Source organism: Grampus griseus (assembly GCF_964374135.1).
Source record: "Grampus griseus genome assembly, chromosome: 3".
Lineage (NCBI taxonomy): Eukaryota > Metazoa > Chordata > Mammalia > Artiodactyla > Delphinidae > Grampus > Grampus griseus.
Window position 1 is genome coordinate 119,143,555 of NC_139019.1, and position 14,073 is coordinate 119,157,627.

General features: G+C 44.4%; 1 protein-coding gene across 2 annotated transcripts in view; it reads left to right on the forward strand.

Moving 5' to 3' along the window:
• The window catches only part of ARHGAP26 (Rho GTPase activating protein 26), a gene marked incomplete at its 5' end in the record, with an annotated part of 471,037 nt that overhangs the window by 378,753 nt on the left and 78,211 nt on the right, over window positions 1-14,073 (forward strand). For both annotated transcript variants that reach the window (XM_082652237.1, XM_082652238.1), the window contains one exon: window positions 5,921-6,059. In XM_082652237.1, the coding sequence (XP_082508363.1) occupies window positions 5,921-6,059 (139 nt within the window). The remainder of the gene's footprint in view (window positions 1-5,920; window positions 6,060-14,073) is intronic.

Below are 14,073 nucleotides of genomic sequence, written 5' to 3' on the forward strand. Positions count from 1 at the left end.
GGATTGGAAAAGGTATAAAAATGTGTATGTGACATGGCTAAGAATAAATTCCACAAGTGTCAATGGTCTCCAATGTCAAGATGGGCCCGAGGGGGGCCAGTGAAATTTGAATTTTGTAGACAATGCAACGGGAAAAGAACAGCAAATTCTAATGTTGTAAGCAGTTGAGATCGATGTTATACAAAGAGCAGTAATTAAATTTGCACTTATAAATTAAATCTTCATGTCCTGACTGTAGATAATTCATTGTTGAGTCTCCAGTTATTTCCCTTCTTATACTTTTTTATTAATGCAATCATGTCTTTTGAACACTGAGTGTCAAACAGTGTTAAGTGCTTCAGGCCTCACCTCAGTCCCGGGAGTTTTTACAGATGTGACAGCTAAAGGTCAGAGTTATATAACTTGCTCAAAGTCACAGAGCTAGTGAGTGACTAAAATCAGATCCATCAGACTCCAGAACTTATGATCTTTGCACTTCGTCCTCTGTCTCTCAAATTACTGACACGTATAAAGGCCACAGGTGGTTAAGACCCAGACAGTCCAGCTAAGCTGTCTTAAGTCCCAGTCCAGCTGTACTCATTTATGTGACCTTGAACAAATCTGTTAGTCTCAATGAGTCTCAGTTTCCTCACCTACAAGATGACAAGAATAATAGTAGAATAAAATCCTGAGATAATCCATGTGAATAACAGCATGATAAACACTCAATAAACTTTGGATATTTTTATTGTCACTTATACCACCACTACCTCCAGCCCACTCTGTCAGGTTCTGTGCTCAGCATTTAATATGCATTAGCTTTTCAGTATCCCTGCAAGACAGGTGTTAGATCCCCATTTACACAAGGGAAACAGTCTCAGAGGGGTTAAGGCTCTTGCCCGAGTTGAACCCAAGTCTGTATAGCTCCAACACCTATTTGCTTTATACCCATATAATGACTGTAAATTCCTTTCCTATATATATATATATATATATATATATATATATATATATATATTTATATATATATACTTTTTTTGGATGGTGTTTAGGTTTATTTTTTAATTTTTATTGGCGTATAGTTGATTTACAATGTTGTGTGAGTTTCTGCTGTACAGCAAAGTGAATCAGTTATACATATATTAGATTCTTTTCCCATATAGGTCGTTACAGAGTATTGAGCAGAGTTCCCTGTGCTATAAGGTAGGTTCTTATTAGTTATCTATTTTATATATAGTAGTGTGTCTATGTCAGTCCCAATCTCCCAATTTATCCCTCCCTCCCTTTCCCCCTTGGTAACCATAGACTTGTTTTCTACATCTGTGACTCTGTTTCTGTTTTATAAATAAGTCCATTTGTACCTTTTTTTTCAGATTCCACATATAGGTGACATCCGTGACATGGCAGTGATGCCAATGTCTCTGACGGTGAAGTCAGTGTAGCTGTAGGTCCTGCCCACTGAGCAGCTGGATCAGGACTCAGCCCAGTTCTGTGTGACAGCCTCTGCCAAGTCACCCCTGACCACTCTGCCACACAGCTTAGGGAGAAACAGCAGCTTGGTATTTACAGGTCTGCTAATTCCACTTATAGGAAGTTTGAAATTGGGGACACTTGGGAGCGTTATCCAGAATCTTTTTTTTTTTTTTTTGCGCGGTACGCAGGCCTCTCACTGTTGTGGCCTCTCCCGTTGCGGAGCACAGGCTCCGGACGCGCAGGCTCAGCGGCCATGGCTCACGGGCCCAGCCGCTCCGCGGCATGTGGGATCTTCCCGGACTGGGGCACGAACCCCTGTCCCCTGCATCGGCAGGCGGACTCTCAACCACTGCACCACCAGGGAAGCCCCAGAATCATATTTTTATTTTATTTTACAATCTTACTCCCTGGTAGCTTCCAGAAGGCTTATAGCCTTCCTTGTAACTTTTATTTCTAAGGCATTCCTGACTAAGTCAGAATTCGTTTGTAAGTTTGAACAGAATTAATGGGGCACTTGGGGCACAGAATAAATCCCCCCCTTTTGTGTTAAGTTGGAAAGCCTCTGTGAAATGAGATTATTCCAGACACATGGTAGAGCTCCATAAATCCATTGCACAGAGATTACATGAGCTCATGCTTCCATCGTTCAGCAGAGGCATTTGTACAGTGACTCTTCTCAACAGAACGAAGGAAACTTCATGGGATTCTCTTGAAGTCATCCCTTCCAAACAAAATAGGATTGGAACAACCAGCAAAACTATGAAGCATTTGGATTCTCATCAGAATTCAACTCAAGCTTTTTTCACAGACACATCTTTTGGCCTGGCTGAGAAGGTGACCAGGCAGTGAGCAGCCTTTTAACAACTTGCATGTATTCAAGTTTCAGAGTTAAAGGAACAAAAGTAATTTGGGGAATGATTGCCCAGACTCCTTAGTGAAGGTCTGTGTCTTCTGTTCTGACTTGGTCTGATTTGTAGAGGTGCCCTTGTGCCTGGGAAAACCATGTGTAATCATAGTGGTGACAGTCCCGTGTCTGGCACTCCACATTTCGCAGCAGGCCTCACTTGCACATTAGTGCATTTGATCTCAAGAATAGCCCTTCGGAGTTCTTCAAAAGCCTGGACCTGGCTCACACTGAGACCCAGAGAGCTGGCCTTCAGGACTATAGCTCTGGCCCATGGTGAAAGTCTCCATCTCCTAGAACTGATTCTAGTATGCTCCAGTAGCTTTCCTTTTAGAGAAAACAGCCCATGAGCAGAATGTAATTCTCATGTGTTCCTGTGTCTCCTCCCGTTTGCCCATGTATAAACACTGTTTTGAAAGCAATTTTCCACGCATCTGTCTAAATCCATGGTCCTTCCTCACGACTCACTCTTCTTTGTTTCTCCAGCATCTACTACAATTTTTAGGAAGAAGAAATGCTCACGTTTCTGGTGACAGTTGAAGTGAAAATGCATGTGCATTATCTTTCTTCACATTGTGGTTGAGTGAGGATCTCATTCTCAGTAGCTCTTTAGGAAAAGAGACAAACTGACACAACATTGTAAAGAAACTATACTCCAATAAAAAGTATTAAAAAAATAAGAGAAAAGAAATGAAAAAGGAAAAATAAAAGGAAAAGAAAAAATTTGGAGGCCAGACATAAGGAGGTGGGGACCTGTCAGTGTGTCTGAATTCATTCCCAGATGTTTTTTAGCTCGGATTGCCGAACATGCTGTACTTAAGGCCAGAGGCAGAAGGGTGCTAAGGGATATCATTATTTGTTGAAATCTGTACTTGTGGGTTTGGGCACTGGCTTCTGTAGTGTAGATTAGCTGGAGAAGACAAGCTGAATGCTGAGGACCGCTGCAGAGGTGGGGAGTGGAGATGTTAGAAACTACAGCCCTAGGGTCCCATCCCAGCCCCTCTCCTGCTAAGCCGTGTGGCATTAGGAAATCTCTCCTTGTGGAATGGTCATCCTGCTTAGTACCTTTGACTTAGAGATAAGTCATGTAAAGTACCTTGCACAGTGGCTGGCAGGGGCAAACACTCCTATCTAGGAGCAAGTGCCAGTGGTAATGGTGCACGGGGTGTCACTTAGGAGCAGCCCTGGCTCAGCATTGTTGGAGGACAGAACAAAGCGGGAGAGAGCTTCTGAGAAGCTTAGTGGTCCTTGAGCTCAACAACAACCATAATTTCTCTTTTCTTCCCTTGAAGATGCTCAGAAGGAGCCTGGTGACATGTGTAACACTGGTACTTATTTTTAGGGGTTCCAACTCCTCTGGAAGCCAAAAGGTTTTGTTTTGTTTTGTTTTGTTTTTGTTGTACGCGGGCCTCTCACTGTTGTGGCCTCTCCCGTTGTGGAGCACAGGCTCTGGACGTGCAGGCTCAGCGGTCATGGCTCACGGTCCCAGCCGCTCCGCGGCATGTGGGATCCTCCTGGACCGGGGCACGAACCCGTGTCCCCTGCATCGGCAGGCAGACTCTCAACCACTACACCACCTGGGAAGCCCAGCCAGGAGGTTTTTGTTGTTTTTGTTTTAGGTCCCCTTCTCTCCTTACATCCTCTCCCCAGTTGAACTCAGCTATGTAGTGATTCAATTTATTTTGTTGAAAATTCAGTCCCCTAGGGAAAATATGATAATGCTGTTTTCAGACAGCTGCGTTTGGGAGCAAGACTGACTGAACCAGCTGGCTGGCATCATTGGAGCCCAAGGACCTGCCAACTCATGGAGAGCAGCTGTTTTGGCTGAAATTCTTATCATTCTTATGACTTTGCTTCCTATGTCTCAGCTTCTGAGTTCTGCTTTTAAATGCACACACAAAGGAGAGAAAGCCATGAGAAAGACTCTGATGTGTCTAGGGCCACCCATAGGTGAGGGGAGTGGAGGTGCCACCACTGTGCTCTCATTACTCGTGATTGTTGGGAAAGAGAAAATCCAGAAGGAGGCCAGCTCCAGAGAGTAAGAGATGATAATGAGTGGATCAATGAATATTGATATCTTAATACAGTGGGTGTGTTATACAACCAGGAAGAATCAGGTGTAAAGATTTTCTTCATGAAGGGGGAAATGTTACAATATAATGTTAGAGAAAACATATAGGATACAAAACTGTATAAAGAATAGAATTCCAATTATGGAGAAGCGTGCTTTAACATTAAATGAGATAACTCATACAAAGCACTTGACATGGTAGATGCTCAGTAAATCACAGCTACTAGATGCAAATTCTCTAACCACAGGAGACATGTTGGCCTCAAGCGCTGTTGTACCCAGAGTGCCTGGTATAAAGGAGATGCTGAAAAGATCTTTCTAGATTGAATGAATTAGTGTTGTTATTATATGCATTTTAAAAGGAACTGAGAAAATCTAGGGACATAGGTTTCTATGTTATCATCTGTAAGTGTATCTGTAATTGTGGCAGCTTAACCTCTCTGCCTCAGTCCTTCATTATAAATGGTGAGGACAGTACTTGAAGTTCAAAGTCACTCAGAACTGAGTGAGCTACATGGAAAATACACGCAGTGACTGGTCCCTAGGGAGCTGACCTTGCGTGGCAGTGACTGTAATCATGGTAAGCGCCATGTAAGTGGTAGCTATTATAATAATTCTGTCGTACTTGGATCTGTAGGAAAAAAGATGAGCATTGTCATGATTTTTATGTAATTTTCTTCTCAGTTTTTACCGTAGACTTTTTTTTGCAATGAAAGCTTAAAAGAAAAAACCTCATATGAAAATAAAACTCAAATGCTAACAGTGGTTACCTCTAAATAGTGGAATTGGGAGAATTTTTCTATTTTCTTCTTGACGCTTTTCTACATTTTCCAAACTGTTTGTAGTATGTATGTTACTTCTATCATCAAGATTTGGGGGAAACAACCTTTTTTCCCTCTTTTAAATAAGAAAAAGAATGCTCAGCATCAAAGATAACACAGAGCTGCTGAACTAGATGCTCCCTCTGGGGATGACTGAGGACTAGAAGGTGCTGCCCTGTTCTGGGCTTCTTTGGGGGGATGTTATTTAAATGCACGTTTCACAGCCTCAGAAAGTTGTGAAGCAGTTGTTAAGAACTGGGAAACAGAACCAATGAGGAAAGCAAAGTAGTTTTAGTTCATCCGTTCTGGACAAAGGTGGTCAAAAAACTTTAAGCCCTCTTCGCAGACAATGGCTTACATTTAGCACAGCAGCTTTCCATTGGCTCCGGAGAGAGAACAACAAAAGGCAGATCTGTGGAAATGATAGCAGAAGGGGTGAGAAGTGGAAGTGAATGGTTCCCGAACCTTGGGATGCGCTTCCAAAGGAGGATGTTTCGTGCCAATTCCTAGAGATGTTTAAAATAGAGTCCTGAGCAAATCCTGGTGGTCTTTTTCAGTCTTTTTCTTGCTGATTCTTAGACTCCATCAGGCTTTTCGGTCGTACTTGTCTGGACCTGTGCTGTCTCCCCAGTTCACAGTAGCGTGTAACCTTTTTATGAAACTATTTTGCAGATATTTAACACCGTGCCTGACGCGCCCCTCACCAATGCCCAGCTGCACCTGTCTCGGAAGAAGAGCAGTGACTCCAAGCCCCCATCCTGCAGCGAGAGGCCCCTGACGCTCTTCCACACCATGCAGTCAACAGAGAAACGTGAGTGCCACTACTCAGGGCCAGCGTGGTCCCCGGGGGACATCCAGGCCTCCTCCCAGCTGCCCGGGGTGCTCACCTCCAGCCTCTCTGTGTGCGTTGCTGCCTTTTGTGTCCTTGAGGACACTGTATCGGCCATTGTACCCTCCCGGGTTCCGTGGCTGAGTAACCTCGACAGGACAGGAAGCAGGGGTGCTGAGGATGAAAGGGAGGGCCACACCGCCCAGGATCCTCTTTCCCAGTCCCCTGTGGGCAGACAGCTGAGCCCCTTTTCCTCCAGCTGCACGATCAGATCTAAGCTCAGGCGTCGCTTATTCGGCCCGTCTTTTGTTAGCGGCTCCCCTAGAACCAGTTTCCCTTCCTTTTCTCGGGTTGTAACTCGGTGCTTATTTGTGCGAGTCACACGCCCCACTGCAGTGGGGCTCTCTCTGCACAGGGGCCTTGTTTGGCTTGCTCGTCCTTCCCCGCCACCTCTCCTGGGCCTGACACACAGTGGCTGCTTGGTAAATGTGTGGAATTAATTCACGGGTTAATAGAAGAGCATTGCCCTCCTTGCTCCAAGTAGCAGAGTGTTCTCACCACAGCTGTATCGAATCTTGTTTTCACCTGTGCATTTCTGAGTTCTTTGCAGCAGTTGGGTTACTGGGCCCTCAAATCTCCAGTCTGGTTTCAGCCTTTGTAATGAGGAAGTCCAGGGGTGGAGGGTGGGAGTCGAGGGTCCCAGCTGCGCCCGAAGGCAGGCAGCCCTGGGTCCCTGTGCCGGTGACAGCATTCAGGCAAGCCTCCTACCTTCTCTCAGCCTCAGTTTACTTGTCTGTAAAGTAGGGGTAATAGGGCCTACCTCACAGGGAAATGGTGCGGATTCAATGAACTTATGCAGCTAGGCAGCTGGCAGAGGCCTAGACGTGGCAAGGGCCATCGATGGAGAGCTGCTGCTACTATTATTAGTTCCTGTTTAATCACACGCAGACACCGGGGAGTATAAAAACGTGACCTCGTCTGTAAGGAGCTCACATTTGAGTAAAGGAAGTAGACAGGTGAATAGGTAATGGTAAGTCGGCAGGATAACTGCTCTCAGGTGTGTGCATTCAGGGAGCCAGGAGAACGTGGTGGTTGAAAGCACTCATGGGCACCGGGCGCCTGGGTGAGAGTCCTCCTTGGCTGCTCTCTGGCTGTGTGACGTGGGCCAGTTATCTGCCATTGCATGGCCTCAGTCTCCTCTTCCGGAAAACAGGGATAACAGTTTCCTTATAGGCTTGTTGTGAGGAATAAAGCACTTCAGATGGTTCTCAGTAAATGCTGGGAGGTGTGGCGGTGCTATTATTATTATATACTTATTATATTTTTTATGTATTTATATGTTTATTTTTATATATTTATATAAATATGATATTTATTGTATATATATAATATTTATAATATTCTCTATGAGTTACAGTAAAGGCGCAAATCAGAAAAATGACCCACTTTGCTTTGAAGAGAAAAGAGACTCCATATCTGGATTTGTGTCTCTATCTTTGTTACAGAAAATGTTTTTTATCCCTTTGTCATTCAGAAGTAATGGCCTCCCTTATCATTACTCCTGAACACAAATCTTACCCACCCTCGGAGGATCACTGCTTTTAAAGAGGTCGTCATATCCCATAATATGGCTGCACGTTGGTGCAACCGCTGAGGTTGTTTCAGATATGTTGCTTTTATGAGTAAAGCCACTGTAATCATCCTCATAGCTAAATCTATTCATATTCATGATGATTTCCTTATGATCAATTCCTGGAAGAATTTCTAGGTCAGCAGATATGCACAGTTTTAGGGCTTTGACCCATACTGGGATTGGCTTCCCATCGAACAATAGCCTGTGTTCCCCTTAAGTATCTGGCTGGGGTCGTTCTTGCTGTGGTCTGTAACAAAGAACACTTGGAACAGGCCTGGCCTCACCCACATCTGCCACAAACACAGCATCGAGCTGTGGGGTGAGATGCTTCTCATGTTTCCACGACAGCCACAGTCACCTAAGGTTTTGTACTAAGCAATGTCCAGTGCAGATCAGGACAGATCAGACGATATTGGTAAATTCCTCTAAGACCTGAAATAGTGCCGAGTTTATGGTTAGATGGAAACAGAGGCAGCTCTGGATCAGGTCTTAAAGCATATTCTGGGAGCATGTAAGAAAGAAGATGGCGATTAGGAGAAAATCAATTAGATCCTTGCCCAAGATTAATTTTATCACACGAGGCAGCAGGTGAAAGTTAAGGATGTGTGAAAGCAGACGTGCCTAAGCTGCAGATCAAGCCGTCCCTGTCTGCACACAGGGGACAGGAGGATGGGAGACGGGAAGACAGTGAAGCACTACATCTTCCCTCTGAACACGAGGAGACGCTCCCTGGAAATGGGGCTGGAATCTCCATATGCGCAGATATTTGTGGGGTGCTCAACTTTCCTCCCTTTCTCTGCAGAAACATTTTCATTGGAAGGCACGTAGGGGTGCGTGTATACATATACTTTTTAGAATTGATTTTAGAAACCCTTATTTTCCTGGGAAATTAGAGTAATGTCCAGGCTGGCCTGGAAAGGCACCATAGGAGCAGGAGCTGGAAGGTTCTGCCAGCTCTCGCCCCTCCTAGGTTGCGGTGCAGCCACTCGCCACCGTTAGATGAGCAGGTCACAGTGTACTGTTTTCACACACAAACCCTCCCCTGTGGTCTATGGACAAAGATAGAAGACTATCAAAGCACTTCACTGAGTTTACTCTTTGGAGTTAAAATGCTGGGGAAGACTGCAGGTAATTTGTGGGGGGAAAAAATGCTGTATTTTCATACAGTGATGTTTTTCAGATTAAGGCCTCTTTCCATACCTAGCTCAGTACTTCCCAAACTTGAATCATTTACATAGGCCTTCATTCACCCTTTGGGCTACAAAAACATAACTTTTGCACTGTTGTTTGTTTAATATATTTATATAAATCAATTTGAAAGCAGCTCACTTCTTTACACGGCCTCATCCTACTCAGTAAAATTTCTACAACGTGAATTTTATTGTCTTACTGTATTACTCTCTAATATACATTAAAATAAATATGAAACTGTTCAGCTAAAAAATGTTCATCCACATTTGACCTTAAAATTGTTGTGTGTCCACCTGTGGAATACGTACCACAGTTTGGAGTCTACAGAGCTTGCTCTAAATTTCTGACTGGCTCAGATCCTTCTTCTTAACCTAAACACACAAACTCAAGATTCCTTTGTCTGCTCAACTGGAACTGGGTTCAGATGTTGTCCATTAGCTGTTTATATCACTGTGGACACTCGCCATTCATCTGTCGATTTCATGTCGTGCACTCTGGGTTCGTTGTGACACCTCTCCAGGTTTCACATGACCTTACCTTTCTTCAGATTCTTGCCGTAGAGTAGATATTGTGTTACAGGGATCGCACCTGTGAGAACACACACAAACACGTACACCTACACGATATCTCCATGTACCTCTCTTCTACCTTCAGACTTCGTATGATACTCTCAGAAGCTCATTTCCTATTATGTCTGTGTGCCTACTCCCTTTTGAGTTCAGTTATGTTTTTCCTCCTCATTGGCATACTTGCAGTTTAATATTTGTTCTGTGATCCATGGGTCAGCCCTCTCTTCAGCCCCTAGTTGACATGCTTGATGAGCCCAGAACTCCCAGAGTAGTTCCCTTGGGTGCTTCCCACCAGCACACGTTTCCCCTTCACCTCGCTGCAGTGCCCCTGCCCTGTGCAGAAGTTGGAGCCCATTCTTATCTCTTAGAAGTGAATCTGTGCCAACGCTCTGGCCGCAGATTGTCATGGAAGTATCTGGCATGTTAGTTGATGCTCACTGATGTGTGTTTTATTTTCCAGAAGGAGTTTTTCATTCCATGTGGGTAGACCAGTTGTGTGCCCAGGCACCTCTGTAAGACTCGTCCACTTTAATCTGAGAGTGGTAGTGGAGTCTTCTCCAGATGGCTTTTTCCTTTTCCCAGTGTTATCTCATCTCATCCTTATAATTGGTAATCACCCCATGAGGTAGGTCCTCATCATCCACATTTTACAAACAAGTAAACCAGGGCTCGAAGGGTTAAGCAGCCACACAGCTGGCGAACGGCAGAGAAGGGATTTGTACGCAAGTCATGCCCCTTCCCCATGCCATGTTGCCACTTCTTGAGCTGCCAAAGTGAAAACCTTGCTAGACTGAGTTAAGGAAGCAATAAAAACCATCTGTCCCAGAGTCCAGCGTTGCCACGGAGGCAGTTGAACCATATTGAATGGGTTCCTCAATACGTGTGGTGGCAAGCAGCAGCCACACGATGACCCCCCCCTATGTCACCCCAGCTCTGCAGCAAGCAGTGTGCATTCAGCAGTCACTTAATATGCTGGGCCAAGGCAGTCACTCTCGTTTGTGATCACTTTAGAACAGATGGAAGGAGGTTTTTCAACTGTGCTGCCAGATGAATGGTAGCAAAGGAGATTACTGTTTAATCTCCAAGTTAACACGCAGATACATCATGCAGCAGAGATTGGACTGGTATGTCTAGGTGAAAGCTATACTTTTTCCAGGCAACTGCAGAAGGTAGAGCCAGAGGATTAGAGGGAACCAAGCACCCAGGTCTTGTACTTTTTAAGATTTCTTCCAAAAGGTTGCAGGGTGACACGCATCACTTATTTTGTCCCGAATTTTTAGTACTTAACACAGGCATACCCCTTTTTATTGCACTTTGCTTTATTGCACTTCGCAGATACTGCGCTTTCCACAAATTGAAGGTTTGTGGCAACACTGCGATGTCAGATGATGGTTAGCTTTTTTTGGCAATAAAGTTTTTTGTAATTAAAGTGTGTATATTGTTGTTTTAGACGTAGTGCTATTACATACTTAATAGACAACAGTGTAGGGTGAACATAACTTTTACATGCGCTGGGAAACCCAAAAACTCATGTGACTTGCCTTATTGCAATATTTGCTTTATTGCAGTGGTCTGGAACCAAACCCAAAATATCTCCAAAGTATACCTGTCCCAAGGTGTTAAAATATGTTTCTTGGAAGTGTGGTTCTTAGACTTGGGTGTGCATTAGAATCATGTAAGGAGCTTGTTGAAAGATACAGATGCCTGGTCTCCTCCCCAGTACATTCTGAATCAGGTCATGCCTGGAGCTCAGGCCTCTGTAATTTTAAAAGCACCCTGGTGATGCTGATGCCAGCTAAAGTTAGAGAAGCACTAGCTTGGGGGAGGGAGGGATTGTCAAGGTTGCTTGTCTTCTGTCATTAGCGGAGTGTCTCTTAGACTCTCTGTTGGGGTTTGGGGCAGGCTGGTGGTGGTTGGAAGCTGGGGCTCTGTAGTTTCAATGCTTTTTTTCAATGCCATCTCTATCACCCACCATCTCTGAGACCTAGAGTCCATTACTTTTTTTAATCTTTTTTTTTTTGGGTACGCGGGCCTCTCACTGTTGTGGCCTCTCCCGCTGTGGAGCACAGGCTCCGGACGCGCAGGCTCAGAGGCCATGGCTCACAGGCCCAGCCGCTCCACGGCACGTGGGATCTTCCCGGACCGGGGCACGAACCCGTGTCCCCTGCATCGGCAGGCAGACTCTCAACCACTGCGCCACCAGGGAAGCCTGAGTCCATTACTTTTCATTTCTGAACCTCCATTTGTTCATCTGTAAAATCAATCACTAATAATAGCTTCCTTGGAGGGGAATTACCGTGATTAAGTGAGCCAGTGCATGTAAAGTACTTGACAGTGGGCCTAGAGCATACTCAGCACCTAATAAATGTTAGCTCAGATTACGATGATTATCATCAGGCTATAGTCTTACTTTATGTTTGACTAAGAAAATATTCCCCCTCTGGAGCCTGCAGAGTCCAAAGGAGAGGCCCCTATGTGAGGGTAATGCGAAGTCTCCCTGGCCCCAGAGGGAGTCCATCTGATGCTGGAGTGCCAGCACTTCAGCAGCCTGGGACGAGTTGTGCAGCCTTGGTGGGGTGGGAATGGATTCTTAGACTTTATTTTACATGGATCTTGTTAACTGGCAGCTGGGATTATCGCTCTGATTAATTCTTTTAGTTCAGTTAATTCATCCTGGACCCTCTCCCAGACAGGCCCAGGGAGAGGTTGAGAATTCAGCTCATGTACTTAACATGTGTGTCTTCCTTGCTGAAAAATAACTGGGAATCCATACTGTTCAGAGCTTTATGTAATACCTCTCTCGGAGCCATCAAAGCTGCAGCATGTGTCTTTTCTCAGGTTGCCTCTGCAGGTCCTGGGCGCTCTGGACACACCTGTTTGTTTTGGCAGACGACATGTTTATCCACAGGGATTCCTGTTGTCACACAGACTGTAAGGTGTAATGTGGTTCTTATCTTAATTATGTATGGTTACCATGTGTGAGTGAGAACCGCATAGTTGATGTGGCCCTTAAAAAATGATGCTGTGGAAAGCTCATGGCAGGAAAAAAGTTCAAGGTAGATCATTAAATTAAAAAGAGCATATTCCAGCCTCTCACCTCTGGCATTATCACTATGTAAAACAGATATTGTAGCATTAGGCATTATGTAATCCCACCTTGTTAAAAGAAAAAAATAGGTGTCTGTTTCTACGTATGGAAAAACAACTGGACTTTTACACACCAAAATACATCTAGGTTATTTGTATGCTATTCTGTACTTTTCAGTTGGAGAGGAATGCATATTTATTATGTATTGCCTAATTTTTACGCGATAAAAACAAAACTCTCTAATCATACACTTCATTTACTATCTCAAACCCATTTTGCAATGAGTCATGGCATAAAAATAAGTAAATCTATCATTTTCTTCTTTCTCATGAGCAGTGGTGTAAGCAGTCTGTATGTAGGCTTCCTCAGATACCGGGGAACCATAGACTAAAGGGAGACTGTCCCTCCTGAAAAGTAAGTTCTCAGGGAAGAAAGAGGGCTATGTTGTTAGTAGCAGAGTGTCTGCTTAACTGTGACCATTCAGTTCCCTGTCCAGCCATTAATTAGAGGCGTGTTCCTACGCCGTGGTTTTTGAAATGCTGTTTCAGGAGAGGCTCCCCACTGTACCTCCATGTCTCATCCCAGTGAATCACTTCCGTCCTGGGCCAGCCACAATGACTTCCCCATTCTCTCATGCACTCCATTTTCATTGGCATTCTTTCCCTTTGCAATGCAGAGGGTTATTATGGGCACCATGGGGAGAGAATGTCAGTCAGTCCACAGGGGACCAAAATCAGTGGTGGTTTTGCTGAAGACAACCTGCCAGAAGTTGTGATATCATGTCCTGCATCTAGGGTCCAAACAACATTGACCACATTTTTCACTCATCACCTCCCTGTTTAGTCCATCATTGCCCCAACTACATTTTAAGATTATTTTTTAAAACATTACCCAGCCTATTTTCATGTGCTCAAATATGCTGCCCAAACTACTTCTTCAGATTATTTTTATCGTAGGGACTGAGGCTGGGTCAGCATGAAAGCAGATCAGCTCAGATTTTAGTGGGGCTTGGCACACCACTCTTATCAGCAGCAAAAGCTACAGAGGAGAAAAATTGCTTTAGAAAGTCTGATTCCAAGCTTCCTGTGTACTTGGGTGTTTCCCAGAGATGGTAAACTCAGAAATTGCTGTGCACTCATTTTTTATTGCAAAATTCATTAAGCTGCTATGCTATTATCATTGTCTTGTCAAGATGATACATTACAGGCTTCATTGCAAAACTTTAACAAGCAAGAGAAAGTACACCTCTCGCTCCACCATAGCCCGGGAAAGCCTCTGGGCGTTTTGCTTTTGCAAAACGTTTTGCATTTAATATTTTTGGTGTAACGCCCTGGGTCTCTGCAGAACCTCCATCTGTCTTGCGATTCCCTTTTCTTCCTGTTTGATCATGTGGAGAGTGAGTTCCCTCCTTTGGGCTCTGTGAGGCGTCAGGAGCTGCTGTTAAAGATCTTCTTTCTGACGACTCGTCTGAGACCTCATGGAAAGCTGAGATATCAGCCTCTATGATGACAGACT